The 19,409-nt window shown below is 45.7% G+C and overlaps 1 protein-coding gene across 1 annotated transcript in view; it reads left to right on the top strand.

The window, feature by feature from the left end:
• The window catches only part of LOC135056671 (alpha-2-macroglobulin-like), a 331,440-nt gene that overhangs the window by 237,473 nt on the left and 74,558 nt on the right, over positions 1 to 19,409 (top strand). The window contains exons 24-27 of the mRNA XM_063962121.1: positions 5,341 to 5,517; positions 6,936 to 7,017; positions 10,177 to 10,333; positions 12,466 to 12,540. Of these exons, the coding sequence (XP_063818191.1) occupies positions 5,341 to 5,517; positions 6,936 to 7,017; positions 10,177 to 10,333; positions 12,466 to 12,540 (491 nt within the window). The remainder of the gene's footprint in view (positions 1 to 5,340; positions 5,518 to 6,935; positions 7,018 to 10,176; positions 10,334 to 12,465; positions 12,541 to 19,409) is intronic.

A 19,409-nucleotide genomic window follows, 5' to 3' on the forward strand; every position in this document is an offset into this window, starting at 1 on the left:
ACCCAACAGAAAACTACACGAAACAATATATGAATATCATCAATAGGGCCTATCAACAAGGCACCGTGACCAAATCGGAATATGACTTCCTTTCTGTCAGTAATCCACGGGTACCAACATTCTATCTCCTGCCCAAGGTTCATAAAAACCTTAGAGACCCCCCAGGCAGACCAATTGTCTCCGGAAACGGTGGCCTCCTTGAAAAAGCCTGTATCTTCCTGGACACACACCTTAGAGATCATGTGTTGGAACTCCCATCATACACCAGAGACACGACAGATGTCCTCAAGAAAATTCACGATATTCAATTAGAAGACAAGCATCTACTTGTCAGCCTCGATATTGAGGCACTGTACACGTCCATACAACATGATTTGGGCATCAAAGCAGCCGAGTATTTCCTGAGGATGAAGGGAATGGATGAATTTCATGAATTTTTAATACAACTACTTCACTTTGTATTAAACAAAAACTATTTCACCTTCAACAACCTCTTTTACACCCAGGTAAGGGGGACAGCGATGGGGGCAGCTTGTGCCCCCACTTACGCTAACCTCTTCCTGGGTTGGTGGGAGAAGGAATTTGTCTTTTCAGACGACCAAGAAGAATTTACCAAACACATTATACTTTGGACACGCTACATCGATGACATCCTCATCATATGGGATGGCACACAGGATGAACTCTTAGAATTCATCAAAAGACTTAACAACAACACTCTCAACCTCACCTTCACCTGTGTATATGATCGGGACAGCATATCATTCTTGGATCTTCGAATTTACAGAGACAACAAAAACATGATCTCTACTGAAATCTACAGAAAAGATACAGCCACCAATACCCTACTACACCAAACTAGCTCGCACTTTCCTCCGACTATAACGAATATTCCGAAAGGAGAATTTCTACGCCTTAAACGAAACTGTTCTAGTGATGAGGTATATGAAAAAAGAAGTCAGGAATTAACACAGAGACTGAAGGAACGTGGATACAGCATGCGGTCCATTAAAAAAGCCAAGAGAATACTCGCCCACACTAAGAGAGACTCCCTAATCTTCCATACCAAAACTAATACAGAAGAGTCTCAGACCATAAGATTTGTGGGAGACTTTTGTGAAGAATGGAGGGAGATACAATCAATCTTACAAAAACACTGGTCAATCATACTCTCAGATGAAGATCTATCTAAGAAACTCAACACCAAAATAGACCTAAGCTGGAGAAGATCACCGAACCTAAAGGATCACCTCGTCAACAGTCACTTTATACAAAAAACAACGAGAGACCCAATCGAGCAAGGAAGCCATCCATGTGGAAATTGCAAAATCTGCCAACATGTGATCAACAAACAAGAACTAAAGGATAGATATGGAGAAACAGTTAAACTAAAAGGCTTCTTCAATTGCAGAAGCAAAAATGTCATTTATTGCATCTCCTGCCCGTGTGACCTAATGTACATAGGGATGACAACACGAATGTTGAAAATCAGGACATTAGAACACATGAGCAACATCAGAAACGCAGAAAGGAATCAACTAAGGATGCAACAGTTAACAACCATATCAAAACATTTCCTGACACATCATTCCGGCTCAGTACAGGATCTCAGAATACATGGCCTGGAACAGATTAGACCAGGAATAAGAGGAGGCGATATCACACGTATGCTTCTCAGAAAAGAAAGTGAATGGACTTTTAAACTCAACACAGTGGCCCCAAAAGGTCTCAATGAATATCTCAACTACGGTGTCTTCCTGCAAGATTGATGCTCCAGTACAATACTCTATCTCTTAATGGATCCTCTAACTCATCAACCACCCACCAATTCCTGAAACAATCACACACACCAATACCCTGTTAGATTACATCTACAGGGGAACCCTCTCTTTCTATCCATCTTTTTCCTCACTCAATGGCAACAATTTTGCATATTCACCATCAAGCCAATTAACATCCCCACCCCATGACCCACTTTTTCCTTCACTACCCTCAAATCCTTCCATCCTCTTGTAATTCCACATACATATCACCCACTTACTTAATGATCCTGCTCGCTCTTCCACACTCAACCTCACCAGCCTAATACACCACAGCTTTGCTCACAATCATACATCCTTGCTCATATTTCCCTTCCTCCCTATATTCTCGCACCCCCCTAACCCCGCCCCCATTCTAACCCTCAATCACTCACTCGTGCGACACCACCCCTATCTCGGTTTTCACAACACACCAGCCCACATTCACTCTTCCCTCCCCCTCGCCCCTTTTCCCAAACCCCCCCCCCATTTTCCTCTCTCCCCCCTTTCCTTCTCTCCTTCCCAACAGTTATTCCCACCCCCCTCTTACCCCCCTTCCCCTACAACGCCCTCACTTTCCTTTTCCTTTTCCAACCCACACTTTTGCCCCTCCTTTCCTTTCCCACCATATACCATCATAATCACCACACCTGCCAGCATTCTTCCTAAAGTATTCCTATATGCACAACAGCAATCCTCACATCACCTAACATTTCCCCATGCACCCACATCAGCACCTTCCTACACTATAATTCACACTCCACATCCCAATTACACAAACATACATTCCTGCACCTAACCCACATACAAGCACTCATTAACACTTAGGACCCTTAACTCCCTTTATAACAACAGCTCTGTCATTTACAAAAGATGTATCAGTCATTTTCAATTCATTTCATACACATAACCATAGACCGGAACGTATATTTTTATATATTTTTATTGAACATAACCTTTTTACTCATCCCGCAATTTCCATCATCATACAAGTCCCTCACATGAATTTCTTTTCCCAATATAAAGTTTTTCCAATTCAAACATCCTCGGTATTAGCACGACATTTGCAGCCGCAAATAATGTTTACTTCTCAGTCGATCCGCCTCTTGACACACCTCCTCACATATCCCAGAGTCTGATAGGCTGGTCATTCACATAAGAAAGGCGGCCGGGAGCCCTGGGAGCAGGCGATCAGGTGATCAAGCTCCCAGAGCGAAACGTACGTCACCTCGCTTCCGGTCCCGGCGCCCGAGCTTCCGGTTGCACGGACCGCGGACCACGGCTCCAAACCTTGGACTCTCCCTGGCTGGAAACTTCACCTTACACCTGCAGGACACATCAGATCTCACACTGCCCACCAATGTTTATATGCATTAGGGCAATAAGGTTTGACTTACATATAAGGTTTGATATTTATATATCCTGCAAGGTACTTTTTTACCATTATATAATACATTGGATTCTCAACTTCCTACCAGGGGGTTTCCTTATATAGGCACATCATTATTGTTAATCAACAGCATACAGCTATAAATATTTGAACTGCCTATTATAGGGGTTATTTACTCTATCCCTCAAATTAATATGATATTTTGATCTGAAGTGCAAAGATTCTCAAATGGTATTTCTGTGAGAAATATTTCACATATATATATTTTCTTCTCTGCAATTATTCATATATTTTTTTCTCAGAACAATACAATGTGATACCACATCACAACTAAATACCTGGTGGAGACACCAACCCCTAGGGGTCATTACAGATAGGACCCCCACAGGGGGCATACAACACCTAATAAAAATACAGTGTTTTGTCTCAACGCACCTCATCATCTTATCTCCCCTTGCTTCTTTTGGGGATCAATCATTATCAGAACGTCCCAATCACCATATTTGCCTGAAAATAACCACACACTGGAATTGACTATACAAAATTTGAGACCTATTCACCTACAGTCAAACCGCACTGAGTATGCCCAACCTCGTCTGATCTTGGAAGCCATACACTGCAGGGCCTGGTCAGTACCCGGTTGGGAGACCGCCAGGGAATACTAGGTACCGTAGGTATTTTACTCTCACATTTATATGCCCTTCCAGCTTTCTGTGCTCCTTCAGGCTTTCTGCTCGGTTGGGATATTCTGATATGGGATAGCCTAACCCCATAGAGTCCATTTACTCCCATTAATATCTTTTCAATTCAGAAATAAACTTCAAAATCCTTTTGGATTTATTAAGGGAGTAAACATATTTTCGCTCTTCCAAAAAACATTTTCGCCCAAAATTTGCACCGAATTATTCTTGCTTGCCTCCTCCCTTTTAGCCAAGTATATCCCAATAAAGGTTACGTTTTAATTCACACATATTCTTACAAATTCTCACATATTTTTCTAAGTGTGCCCCGGAAAAGGCATATAACAGTCTTTTGTCTTTTGCTTCTTTCTTAAGACCTCAATTTTTCATATAGTTTTCTGAACTAATTTCCGGGAGCACCACCAACCCACTGCTGAAATTATTTGTTTATTTAGTAAGCATTATGTTGGTTTAACTAATTATTTGATAATCATAAACATTACTAATACTGTATTCTGTGCAGATTTACCAATCTCTTAGCAATTCAATTTGAACACACCCCACCGAAATCTAACTCTCTCTGCACATGTTACATCTGCCGCCCCCCCCCCATTTACTTCGGAGTGGGTCATGACACTTTTTTTCAGTTCATTTACTTCTTTTATACTTTTTATACACAGTAATGATGTGTAGTGATTCCACCTTCATCACCAGCACATATCTTTACACCAGGAGCGTTTCTACAGAGGAGGGGGCCCGTGTGCACCTCTGGCTGGGCCCCATCCTCTGTATGGCGCTGTAGACTCCGGCATGCCCGGCGGCCATTTTGGTGGCGATTTCCGCTGCGATCGCAGCTCCCGGCGCTGGACTCCGGAAAGGTAAGTATTAAAATGGGTGCGATGTGGGCACCCCTGGACCCATGGGCCCATGTGCACCACACCCATTGCACCCATTATAGAAACGCCAATGCTTTACACTAGGCCCTTGTAACTCTCTAGAGATATGAGACTTAAAAGCAGGGACATATTAAGAGAGGTGGGGGCTCATGTGCAGTCGCCATCTGGGACCCCTCATTAATGTCTTCAATATACATTAGACCAGGCAAAATGTTTGACAGTTTTAAATGGCTCCTAGGGGTGACCTGAGTGGGTGAACCAATCACATTTCATCATCCCTGTGATTGCTGTTTCTGGTTTGTTTCATTACTCACTGACTAATAAATTGCAGATTTGCTGCTTGTTTTAATTTTTTAAGTTTATTATAACTCATCTTATGCTGATACTTGAAGTCATACAAATAGACAACAGAACAGATAATTGCTAGTAGATATTTATTTTAAAAAAACTTTTTTTCAGTGAATAAAATATTGTTGCTATTAAAATGTAATTTTAAAAGCTGGCACTTGCTATTTTGCAGTATTTCATTTTTATGTTACCTTGCAGAATAACAGCCTAATTTAATTCCCCTACAGGAGATCTGATGGGTACAGCCATGCAGAACCTGGACCGGCTCCTAGCCATGCCATATGGATGTGGAGAGCAGAACATGGTTCTGTTTGCCCCTAATATCTTTATTCTACAGTATCTGGAGAAGACTCATCAACTGAACAATGAAATCCAAAGCAAAGCCATCAAGTTCCTTGAAAGTGGTGAGAGATGCTGGACCTGCCTCTTTCATGTTTTATATTAACTTACTCTAAATTTATATTTCTCTTTTAATATTTCTACACTTATTTATTAATCATCAGTAATTTATATTAGCCTTTAGCTATCTCTGTATAAAATTCTGTCTTCTTAGCTAAATGATTAATATTTACAGGTTCAATATGATTTTTCCAATGGACGGGATGTCGGCGGTTAGAATACTGAAAGTGGCATCCCGTCCATCAGAATCCAGGCCGCCCGCCAGTAAGCCCCCTAACCCGCCTCTGCCCCCTACCCTAACTCTACCTTGTGGGTGCCTAACCCTAACCTTTCCCGCTTGGTGCCTAACCCGTCCTTCCTCGCTGCCTAAACCTAACCCTCTCCGCTTGATGCCTAATCCTAACCTTCCTGACCGTGCACCCTAACCCACCTTCTCCTGCCTTAACCTAACCTCCCCATTTCTTTTTGTTAGTTTAGAACAGGGATGGGGAACCTTCTGTCCTCCAGCTGTTGTTGAACTACACATCCCAGTATGCCGTGCAACAGTTTTAGCATGGCCAAATAGCAAAACTGTAGCAAGGCATGCTGGGAGTTCAACAACAGCTGGAGGGCCAAAGGTTCCACATCCCTGGTTTAGAAAGATAGATTTACTCTGACACAAGAACCACAAAGTATTTCCTTATGAATTATATGTCATGAAAAAGTTATGTTTACAGTACTTTTAGTTCACTTCCTTGAAATTTCACAGAAAAATTAATTTTGTCTATTTTGGCTAAATTGTATTTGAGATGTTAGAAAGTGCCAAAACACTAATAGGGGAATTCAGTTAGCTGCTGTAAATTGCCTCTGCTAATTAATCCCTGGGGGGTAATTCAATTGTCTCCCCAGGCTGGCAAAACAAAATCCCCGTTGTTTTCACGGCCGCCATCGCAAAAACACAGGGATCCGGGATAAGTTCCCGGATCCCTGTGTTTTCATGCAAAAATGAAATTTTTACCGTGAGACAAAAGGGCTTTAATTGAATTGCCCCAAAAAAAACATTGTGCAAAAGATTGTCATAAAGCCCATTTTTTCTCACAGTAATTTATCGGGAACAATTGAACTCCCACAATCCAAAAATATACTGGTAGGTTAATTAGCTCCTGACAAAAATGAACCCTAGTGTGTATATGTGTTCATGTACTGTATGTGTGATAGGGAAAATAGATTGTAAGCTCCACTGGGGCAGGGGCTGATGTGAATGGCCCAATATTCTCTGTAAAGTGCAGTGGAATATGTGTGCGCTAATTAAATAACAAGATAAATAAATAATAGTATTTTATTTAGATGCTGTTTTTGTTAGTTTGAGATTTTGATATCTTTTGTACGTATAAATCAATGCTCTCTGAATAGAAATAAAGACTTTTTCCTTGATTTTCTACAGGCTATCAGAGACAGCTGACATACAAACGTGATGATGGGTCATACAGTGCTTTTGGAAAGAGGGACCCAGAAGGAAACACTTGGTAAGCAACTTTACTTAAGTTAGTACTGTAGTGCATGTGACGCGTGATAAGTTAAGGTCCCATGCAACAGGCACCCATTTGCCCAATTCCCCAGTCTGACTGGAAACGCTGATTGGTGGCCATCGATGCTCAGAGATCCATCAGAGAAATTCTTAATGTTAAAATTCACGATTTGCTGATCGGGATCAGGAAATCAAGATTTTTCAACATGTTGAATGACCCTGATTCCCCGACTCATCGTCAGCATCAACACCAGTGTACTCACTTATGAGGTTAAAATGCTGCATCAGTCCTCTCACTTGACACTAAAATAAAAACTGTTCTATTTTTGCATTTGGGTAGTTGATATGTCATGCCACCTTATGATACAGTATACAGCTTAAATATTCAGAGTACACTTCTTTTTCATTTCTAACATTTACCAATGCAAGAGCTATCTGGCAGCTTAAAAGTAGAGATAAGCGGGTTCGGTTCTCCAAGAAAATATGAAAAAAATAAACAAGACACACAGGTATGCTCACATGCATGTAACTGGGCCACACAGGTATGCTCACATGCATGTAACTGGGCCACACAGATATGCTCACATGCATGTAACTGGGAACTGGGAAAACCAAAATAAGGCATCTGCCACAAAATATGTAAATAAAAATGCAATAAAAAAAAATGGAAAAAAAGAAACCCATGAGATTTTCATAAAATAAGTCTCCAGACTCCGTGGAGGGGAAAATATCCAATCTTGATCCTGTGGTATACACCAGTTTATTTGCATCCCAGCATTAAATCCAAGATTATCTTAATCCCTGAACATGGAGAAGGGGGTACAAATTTGGAGGCTTTGGCCCCTAGTTTTTCAGTTTGTCCAGTAATGTGGTCATTAATAATTATATATTTGCTTGGTTGAAGTCCTTTCTGTTCCACACCAATATAGGAGTGGAGGTGAAAGCCTATGTGTTGTTCCTGATTGCGTGTGCCTCTCTAATTTTTAATCACCTTCTTGACACTGTCCTCTTCCTCTTGCCTCTTCTCATAATGTGAAAAGTCATCAAAGAAGGAGGTGGTATGTTTGTAGCTAGCTATGATTCTGAGAACTTGGCAAGCTTATTCCAGGGGGACCACCTGTCGCTGAAATGATGGGTTTATTAACCTGTGCATGTCTTGTTTAAATAACATATGGGTGGGTGGGAGGACCCAAGACAATTCCATCTGGCACCTCTTTTTTTTCTTTGCACTATGTGCTTTTTGGGGCCTAGTTTTTAAAACTTCCATCCTGTCTACCACTGCAGTGCCACTCCTAGATGGGCCAGGTGTTTGTGCCGCCCAGCTTAGTCATCCAGCTACCTCGGTGCAACCTTTTGGCCTAAATACAATATTGTGAGGTGTGAGGTGTTCAGAATAGACTGGAAATGAGTAGAAATGACTATTATTAAGGTTAATAATAACGTAGGATCAAAATTACCCCCAAATTCTGTGATTTTAGCAGTTTTTATGTTTTTTTTTTAAAAAATCATCCAGATCCAAAACCCGAAAGGGTGGTTTTGGCAAAACCAATCCAGATCCAAAACATGAGGGGTATCCAGATCCAAAACACAAAACATGAAAAGTGCCTGACGCACATCTCTACTTAAAAGTAAAAATGTACATTAATACAGTCCCTGATACATAATACAATAATAATAATCATAATAATATATAATAATTCAATTACAAATTAGTTAAGTACACTTTTCATCTCAAGTGTTAACATTTACACGCTGCTGATCAGACATTTTCCACTTTGCTAAGCTGACTACAATGATTACAAGCACTTCCACATGCGGAGATGTTGTAACAGCCTCCAAGTCTGATAATGGCAGCCAATTACACTCCGTTCCAAGTAGCATCCTTACCTTTATCGATATGAAGAGTCGTCACTCGGGTGAATGTAAAAATCATCGATATGGGGAGAAGTGGTATCAGCGCACGTAATGTGCACTGATACCGCCTCTCCCTCATGTATGACACTGGCAGCGCGTGCTGAATGAGAGAGTTGCTATGCTCTGGGAGACAAGATGCAATGCGCCTGTCTATATCAATGCTGCTTTCTGAAAGATAGCACATCGAAATGTGGGGGCAATGTATGAACGGTCAGTGGCACTGACCATTCTGACACCCGAAGCTATCAATTTCAACAGCTGCAGGTGTCGTTGCCCGATATCCGTAGCAGTGACAGTGCTGTCCCTGGCTGTGGCAGCTGCAGGCTCCGGGCTGCACATGAGATCTCGCGTGAGTTGCCTGCTGGGAAGGGAACCATCAGCTTCATGCTCAGACGGGTTATGCTGGAGGGGTACGTTTTTACTCCCCCGCTCTGGCAGACAAAATGTATAGATGTTGCTTCCTGCTTCCCCTCTGTAATGAGACGAGGCAGGAAGTGCTATAGCGGCACAACTACAACAGCTGCTATCAGTGTGATCTAACCTCCCCCTGACTCATTAGCAGTCCCCCCCCCCCCCCCCCCCCCCAGCACAAGAACTGCACAGCTTATCTCTTAACCACTTGCCTGGCATAGTTGCATCAGATGTGACCACACCAGGCTGGGCTTCACCTGACATGGTCGCATCTGATGGGATCAGCCAGAAACACCCACTGGGCACCTGTGGGAAGCTGGCACCCGCCCCCACTGTGAATACCTGGCAGCTACAGAGAACATCAGCCACCAGGGAAGCTAGTGCAGGGGAACTGTTAATCAAGCTCCCCTAACATACGCTGCATTCTACATACATTCTACATACAGCTGCATTCTACATAAATGGGAGGGGTAGAAATGCCTTTAGGAAGGGGGTGGGGGTTGTAAATCAATATGATGCTGGGGTGGTAAAATAATAATAATAATAATAATAATAATAATAAAATATTACACAGGCCACAGGGGGAGGAGGGGGTTACAAAGTGATTTTACAATTGGGGCCTGTGTATATTTTTTAGTACATTAGATGTTCTGTAGCTTTGTGAAATCTTCTATATGTTGTTCCTGGAAGTAGGGGAATTGTGAGCTAAAACCTTCTGTCTGAAAGTAGTTAGTGTCAGTTAATAGAGAGCTCTATATTGGTGGATGTGATCTAGAATCCTAGCTGCTTTTGCTTTGTTTTAGCATTAGAATTTTCTCTTATATCCCCACAGGCTGACTGCATTTGTAGTGAAGTCCTTCAGCAAAGCGCGACCTTATATATTTATAGACGAGAGCCACCTGAATCACTCCATCACCTGGCTGAAAAATAACCGGCGAGAATCCGGCTGCTTCCGCAGTGTGGGGAGGCTGTTCAATAATGCTATGAAGGTGCATTGAATGTACAGTAATTGTGTGGAAAGGATGTGGTATCCCACTAAAGCTATGGATATATTAAAAGTGTATAAACATATGTAAATATATATTAAACCTATGCTGATGAAATGCATACCTCCCAACTTTCGGATCGCTCTAAGAGGGACTCCTCGCGCGGCACAGCCGCGCCGGCACCGAAAAGGGGCGTGGCCTATCGTAATTTTGTCACCGTGGGGCATGGCCAGCGCTCTGTGAGCTGCTGGCCATGCCCCCAGTCCCTCTGCCTCACTGGAATAGATGCTGTGCGCATGCGCACAGCATCTATTCACCGCTGCTTTGCTCTGAACTGAGCAGAGCAGCGAGTGATAGGGAGCCTCCCAACTGCCCCCCCCCCACACACACACACCGCGGACACTGTGGCCCGCGGGAGGGACAACGGGACAGACCCCAAAAAACGGGACTGTCCGCGAAAATCGGGACAGTTGGGAGGTATGGAAATGTAAACCCTCTCCCACAGGATAGAAGTGAGGTGGCCCAGCAGGTAAAGACTGTGAGCTTGCAGCAGGGATTCTCCCTTCTGACAGAATCGGGAGGGGGGTTCTGCCTGTGCTGTGTGTGGAGAGGGGTAGCTGATAGTTACAGCAGTGCATGCAGTCAGTGGGTCATGTGACTGCAGTGTATAAAAAAGAAGCCCGCACTGACAATTGGGAGACTCTTGAGGTAACTGTCTGAGAGGGCAGAAGTATGCTTGTGGGAAGTCCTGAGGTGGCAGCCTGAGGCAGCAGACCATGCGCAGTTCTGATTACCTGCGCCCCTGTTGCTACTGGCAGCCAGACAGGGAAATGGAATGCTGTCTTACGGGAACGGTAGGGACAGCTTTACAGAGAAGAGACAGCATGCACTCTCCTTCTCTGTGCATGACAGCTCATCAAGGTGGATCCAGGGAGGTTCCAAATTGATCGGTCGCTGCCGTTTATCGCAGCAGCGATCAGGTTACTACTGCGCATACGTATGCACCGCAATGCGCACGCGCGTCGTACGGGTACAAATAGCATCGTTGCTGTGCAATGCTTCTAGCGACTAATCCATTCGCACAACCGATCGCAAGGAGATTGACAGGAAGAGGGCGTTTATGGGTGTCAACTGACCGTTTTCTGGGAGTGGTAGGGAAAACGCAGGCGTGTCCAGGCATTTGCAGGGCGGGTGTCTGACATCAATTCCGGGACTGGACAGGCTGAAGTGATCGCAAGGGCTGAGTAAGTCCAGAGCTACTCAGAAACTGCAGAAAAAACTTTTTCATCCCGCTTGGCTGCACAAGCGTTCGCACACTTGCAAAGTGAAAATACACTCCACTAGAGGCAGCGACTATCTGATCGCTGCTCTGCAAAAAATAGCTAGCGAGCGATCAACTCTGAATGAGGGCCATTGACAGTGAGTACTCCATTCATGGACATTTGGGGAGCAAGTCATTATTGTAATGACGTTCATCTTGTTAATGACCTAAAAAGAACTTATGTTTACCACCTAAGAATGGATGTAAGGGTCTATAGCAACAGAGCAGGACCCATAGTAGAATAACTGTCCAATCAGCTTCATACAGTACACTGTAACAAATACAGCCTCACAAACTCGGTTTGCTCCGTTCAAGCAAGACAAAGGGGTCTATTTACTAAGCCTTGAATGGAGATAAACACAGCCTGTGGCATAGCAGTTAGGAGCCGATTGGCTGGTTCTTTATTTCCAGTGAGTTTATCTCCATCCACGGCTTAGTAAATAGACCCCAAAGTTCTTACACTTACTGTACACTTCTAAAACCCTGCAAAAGGTTCCTGTATAAGCAGTGGGGGACGAACTAGAAGAAGTCAAATGATGAAATGAATGAGAAAATAAACATAAAGTGGGTTTGAGATTTTGTAGGATCATATTTGGCCATTACAATATAGCATTTAAAATGTAAAGAGCAGAAACTGTTCAGTGAAAGAAATATCAGCGAGTTTCTCTGAGTTTAGATAAGACATGGGAGTCGACGCATGTTTAAGATTCCTACAAAAAAAAATGACAGTAGTTTTTGTCTGTAATTCTCTGTTTATATAACCAAGCTCGGAGATGTTTCTGTGATATTTTAATTCACTGTGTCTGCATTACAGGGAGGAGTGGAAGATGAAACCTCACTCTCTGCTTATGTAACAATAGGTCTACTGGAGGCTGGCGTATCTCTGCAGGTAAGTGATCAAGAGCAACATAAGTTAATTACATTATACCGTTTTTGTAAGAAAAGGGATTATGGACCTTTTTCATGCACACAGCATACGCACTGTGATTTAAAAGAAACATACAGTACAGCAAGTCCATCAGCATACCACAATAATCCATTTTACTACACCACCCATGTACTGTCAAATATGGATGGATGGTTGGAGGCAGTTTGCATTTGCGCCCCACATAAGTGTGGAACATCCATTGGCAGGGCCGGCTCCAGGCATGTTCCAATAGAGCGGCCGAACAGGGCGCCGCACTTTATGGGCGCCACTAGCTTTGGCCCCCGTGTTGGAGCCTGGAGCCGTCCCTGCAGCACTGCACTGTCTGTCTCCCCCGCCCCCACTAACCGTCGCCGGCCAGTGAGCCAACCAGAGCTCGCTGTCTGGCAGCTGAAGCTGATTGGCTGCCGGACCGCGAGCTTTGATTGGCTTGCGGGCCGGCGCCTAGTTGAAGTGGCCATCGGAGATTGAGGGCTAGGAGAGGCGCACGCTGCGCTCTCCTCTCGCCCTCAGCTACAAAGCAGCATGGGCAGCGCAGTAGCCTCAACCCACAGGAGCAGACTCATGGTGAGCAGCTTGGGGGGGGGGAGGGAGAGGAGTATATCTGGTGGCTTGCGGGCCGGCGCCTAGTTGAAGTGGCCGCCGGAGATTGAGGGCTAGGAGAGGCGCACGCTGCGCTCTCCTCCCGCCCTCAGCTACAAAGCAGCACGGGCAGCGCAGCAGCCTCAACCCACAGGAGCAGACTCATGGTGAGCAGCTTGGGGGGGGGGGGGGGGAAGAGGGAGAGGAGGATATCTGGTGGCACTGGGGACATGTCTGGCACTGGGGACATGTGTATCTGGCATTGGGGGCATGGGCCATGTGTATCTGGCATATGGGACATGTGTATCTGGCACTGGGGGGCATTGGACATGTGTATCTGGCACTGGGGGCATGTATCTGGCATTAGGGGCATATCTGGCACTGTGTGGGGCATATATGTATCTGGCACTGTGTGGGGCATTTATGTATCTGACACTGGGGGCATTTATGTATCTGGCACTGGGGGCATTTATGTATCTGGCACTGTGGGGGCATTTATGTATCTGGCAATGTGTGGGCATTTATGTATCTGGCACTGTGGGGGCATTTATGTATCTGGCACTGTGGGGGCATATCTGGCACTGTGGAGGCATTTATGTATCTGGCACTGTGGGGGCATATCTGCACTGTGGGGGCATTTATGTATCTGGCACTGTGGAGGCATATCTGCACTGTGGGGCATTTATGTATCTGGCACTGGGGACATTTAAGTATCTGGCACTGTGGGGGCATTTATGTATCTGACACTGTGGGGGCATTTATGTATCTGGCACTGTGGGAGCATATCTTCACTGTTGGGGCATTTATGTAACTGGCACTGTGGGGGCATATCTGCACTGTGGGGGCATTTATGTATCTGGAACTGTGGGGACATATCTTGCACTGTTTGGCCATTTATGTAGCTGGCACTGCTGGGGGGCATGTCACGTGTAGCTGGCACTGCTGGGGGGCATGTCACGTGTAGCTGGCACTGCTGGGGAGAATATCATGTAGTGTTCCCGCTAGGCGTCTGTGGCTAGGCAATGTGTCTCAGTGCTCTAACTGGCGCAAAGTGTCTAACGTGCTGTGCCTGGCGCAAAGTGTATAGGAGGTTCTACCTGGTGCAATGTGTATTAGCTGCACTACTGTGTGGTGTAATGCGAATTGCCACTATTTTGTGGCCATGCACCTTCCCCACGAAGCAACGCCCCTACATTTTAGCTGCTCGCCTTTTGCGCGCATTGTCCATGCTTTAGCATATAGATATGGGAACAACAAGCATTATAGTATGTACATCATTTAGCCCTCCTAATTTAAAAATGTGCCCTCCCTGTGATCAGCACCCTGCACTAAAAAGTGAACACTATCATGTGTAGCTGGCACTGCTGGGGGGCATATTGTGTGTAGCTGGCACTGCTGGTGGGCATGTCATGTGTAGCTGGCACTGCTGGGGGGCATGTCATGTGTAGCTGGCACTGCTGGGGGGCATGTCATGTGTAGCTGGCACTGCTGCGGGGCATGTCATGTGTAGCTGGCACTGCTGGGGGGCATGTCATGTGTAGCTGGCATGGCTGCGGGGCATGTCATGTGTAGCTGGCAGTGCTGGGGGGCGTATCATATCTATCTGGCACTGCACATTATGTGTATCTGGAACTATACTGGAGACATTATGTGTAAGGAACACTACTGTGGCTGTTATGTGTAAGGCTGCTAATTGTGTGTGCGTAGAGGGGGGGTGAAAATATATTTATAGTTTGAGGATATAAAGTTACCAGGCCACGCCCACTTTCCCAGGGGCCACGCCCACTTTCCCAGGAGCGCGCGGCTTCGGCGCGCGCATATGGGGGGGGGGGAGCGCTTTTACATTTTCTCGCTCAGGGTGCTAATAGGCCTGGAGCCGGCCCTGTCCATTGGTGATACAACATAGATTAGGCAGCATCTCCAGATATACATTTTAGGAGGCATGTTTTGGGGGTTTGAAGTAGAGATGTGCACCGGAAATTTTTCGGGTTTTGTGTTTTGGTTTTGGGTTCGGTTCCGTGGCCGCGTTTTGGGTTCGAACGCGTTTTGGCAAAACCTCACCGAATTTTTTTTGTCGGATTCGGGTGTGTTTTGGATTCGGGTGTTTTTTTCAAAAAACCCTAAAAAACAGCTTAAATCATAGAATTTGGGGGTCATTTTGATCCCAAAGTATTATTAACCTCAATAACCATAATTTCCACTCATTTTCAGTCTATTCTGAACACCTCACACCTCACACCTCACAATATTATTTTTAGTCCTAAAATTTGCACCGAGGTCGCTGGATGACTAAGCTCAGCGACCCAAGTGGCCGACACAAACACCTGGCCCATCTAGGAGTGGCACTGCAGTGTCACGCAGGATGGCCCTTCAAAAAAACACTCCCCAAACAGCACATGACGCAAAGAAAAAAAGAGGCGCAATGAGGTAGCTGTGTGACTAAGCTCAGCGACCCAAGTGGCCGACACAAACACCTGGCCCATCTAGGAGTGGCACTGCAGTGTCACGCAGGATGGCCATTCCAAAAAACACTCCCCAAACAGCACATGACGCAAAGAAAAAAAGAGGCGCAATGAGGTAGCTGTGTGAGTAAGCTAAGCGACCCTAGTGGCCGACACAAACACCTGGCCCATCTAGGAGTGGCACTGCAGTGTCAGGCCGGATGGCCCTTCCAAAAAATACTCCCCAAACAGCACATGACGCAAAGAAGAAAAAAAAGAGGCGCAATGAGGTAGCTGTGTGACTAAGATAAGCGACCCTAGTGGCCGACACAAATACCTGGCCCATCTAGGAGTGGCACTGCAGTGTCACGCAGGATGGCCCTTCCAAAAAACACTCCCCAAACAGCACATGACGCAAAGAAAAATGAAAGAAAAAAGAGGTGCAATATGGAATTGTCCTTGGGCCCTCCCACCCACCCTTATGTTGTATAAACAGGACATGCACACTTTAACCAACCCATCATTTCAGTGACAGGGTCTGCCACACGACTGTGACTGAAATGACGGGTTGGTTTGGACCCCCACCAAAAAAGAAGCAATTAATCTCTCCTTGCACAAACTGGCTCTACAGAGGCAAGATGTCCACCTCATCATCATCCTCCGATTCATCACTGTGTACATCCCCCTCCTCACAGATTATCAATTCGTCCCCACTGGAATCCACCATCACAGCTCCCTGTGTACTTTGTGGAGGCAATTGCTGCTGGTGAATGTCTCCATGGAGGAATTGATTATAATTCATTTTAATGAACATCATCTTCTCCACATTTTCTGGAAGTAACCTCGTACGCCGATTGCTGACAAGGTGAGCGGCGGCACTAAACACTCTTTCGGAGTACACACTTGTGGGAGGGCAACTTAGGTAGAATAAAGCCAGTTTGTGCAAGGGCCTCCAAATTGCCTCTTTTTCCTGCCAGTATACGTACGGACTGTCTGACGTGCCTACTTGGATGCGGTCACTCATATAATCCTCCACCATTCTTTCAATGGTGAGAGAATCATATGCAGTGACAGTAGACGACATGTCCGTAATCGTTGGCAGGTCCTTCAGTCTGGACCAGATGTCAGCATCAGCAGTCGCTCCAGACTGCCCTGCATCACCGCCAGCGGGTGGGCTCGGAATTCTGAGCCTTTTCCTCGCACCCCCAGTTGCGGGAGAATGTGAAGGAGGAGATGTTGACAGGTCGCGTTCCGCTTGACTTGACAATTTTCTCACCAGCAGTTCTTTGAACCCCTGCAGACTTGTGTCTGCCGGAAAGAGAGATACAACGTAGGTTTTAAATCTAGGATCGAGCACGGTGGCCAAAATGTAGTGCTCTGATTTCAACAGATTGACCACCCGTGAATCCTTGTTAAGCGAATTAAGGGCTCCATCCACAAGTCCCACATGCCTAGCGGAATCGCTCAGTGTTAGCTCCTCCTTCAATGTCTCCAGCTTCTTCTGCAAAAGCCTGATGAGGGGAATGACCTGACTCAGGCTGGCAGTGTCTGAACTGACTTCACGTGTGGCAAGTTCAAAAGGTAGCAGAACCTTGCACAACGTTGAAATCATTCTCCACTGCGCTTGAGACAGGTGCATTCCACCTCCTATATCGTGGTCAGTTGTATAGGCTTGAATGGCCTTTTGCTGCTCCTCCAACCTCTGAAGCATATAGAGGGTTGAATTCCACCTCGTTACCACTTCTTGCTTCAGATGATGGCAGGGCAGGTTCAGGCGTTTTTGGTGTTGCTCCAGACTTCTGTACGTGGTGCCTGTACGCCGAAAGTGTCCCGCAATTCTTCTGGCCACCGACAGCATCTCTTGCACGCCCCTGTCGTTTTTTAAATAATTCTGCACCATCAAATTCAAGGTATGTGCAAAACATGGGACGTGCTGGAATTTGCCCAGATTTAATGCACACACAATATTGCTGGCGTTGTCCGATGCCACATATCCACAGGAGAGTCCAATTGGGGTAAGCCATTCTGCGATGATCTTCCTCAGTTGCCGTAAGAGGTTTTCAGCTGTGTGCGTATTCTGGAAAGCGGTGATACAAAGCGTAGCCTGCCTAGGAAAGAGTTGGCGTTTGCGAGATGCTGCTACTGGTGCCGCCGCTGCTGTTCTAGCGGCGGGAGTCAATACATCTACCCAGTGGGCCGCTGCTGTTCTTGCGGCGGGAGTCAATACATCTACCCAGTGGGCTGTCACAGTCATATAGTCCTGAGTCTGCCCTGCTCCACTTGTCCACATGTCCGTGGTTAAGTGGACATTGGGTACAACTGCATTTTTTAGGACACTGGTGAGTCTTTTTCTGAGGTCTGTGTACATTTTCGGTATCGCCTGCCTAGAGAAATGGAACCTAGATGGTATTTGGTACCGGGGACACAGTACCTCAAACAAGTCTATAGTTGGCTCTGCAGTAATGATGGATACCGGAACCACGTTTCTCACCGCCCAGGATGCCAAGGCCTCAGTTATCCGCTTTGCAGCAGGATGACTGCTGTGATATTTCATCTTCCTTGCAAAGGACTGTTGGACAGTCAATTGCTTGGTGGAAGTAGTAAAAGTGGTCTTACGACTTCCCCTCTGGGATGACCATCGACTCCCAGCAGCAACAACAGCAGCGCAAGCAGCAGTAGGCGTTACACTCAAGGATGCATCGGAGGAATCCCAGGCAGGAGAGGACTCATCAGAATTGCCAGTGACATGGCCTGCAGGACTATTGGCATTCCTGGGGAAGGAGGAAATTGACACTGAGGGAGTTGGTGGGGTGGTTTGCGTGAGCTTGGTTACAAGAGGAAGGGATTTACTGGTCAGTGGACTGCTTCCGCTGTCGCCCAAAGTTTTTGAACTTGTCACTGACTTATGATGAATGCGCTGCAGGTGACGTATAAGGGAGGATGTTCCGAGGTGGTTAACGTCCTTACCCTTACTTATTACAGCTTGACAAAGGCAACACATGGCTTGACACCTGTTGTCGCATTTCTGTTGAAATACTTCCACACCGAAGAGCTGATTTTTTTGGTATTTTCACCAGGCATGTCAATGGCCACATTCCTCCCACGGACAACAGGTGTCTCCCCGGGTGCCTGACTTAAACAAACCACCTCACCATCAGAATCCTCCTTGTCAATTTCCTCCCCAGCGCCAGCAACACCCATATCCTCCTCATCCTGGTGTACTTCAACACTGACATCTTCAATCTGACTATCAGGAACTGGACTGCGGGTGCTCCTTCCAGCACTTGCAGGGGGGCGTGCAAATGGTGGAAGGCACATGCTCTTCACGTCCAGTGTTGGGAAGGTCAGGCATCGCAACCGACACAATTGGACTCTCCTTGTGGATTTGTGATTTCGAAGAACGCACAGTTCTTTGCTGTGCTTTTGCCAGCTTAAGTCTTTTAATTTTTCTAGCGAGAGGCTGAGTGCTTCCATCCTCATGTGAAGCTGAACCACTAGCCATGAACATAGGCCAGGGCCTCAGCCGTTCCTTGCCACTCCGTGTGGTAAATGGCATATTGGCAAGTTTACGCTTCTCCTCCGACGATTTTATTTTAGATTTTTGAGTCCTTTTTTTACTGATATTTTGTGTTTTGGATTTTACATGCTCTGTACTATGACATTGGGCATCGGCCTTGGCAGACGACGTTGATGGAATTTCATCGTCTCGGCCATGACTAGTGGCAGCAGCTTCAGCACGAGGTGGAAGTGGATCTTGATCTTTCCCTATTTTTGGAACCTCAACATTTTTGTTCTCCATATTTTAATAGG

This window comes from Pseudophryne corroboree, chromosome 3 (genome assembly GCF_028390025.1).
Source record: "Pseudophryne corroboree isolate aPseCor3 chromosome 3, aPseCor3.hap2, whole genome shotgun sequence".
NCBI classification, from domain to species: Eukaryota; Metazoa; Chordata; class Amphibia; order Anura; family Myobatrachidae; genus Pseudophryne; species Pseudophryne corroboree.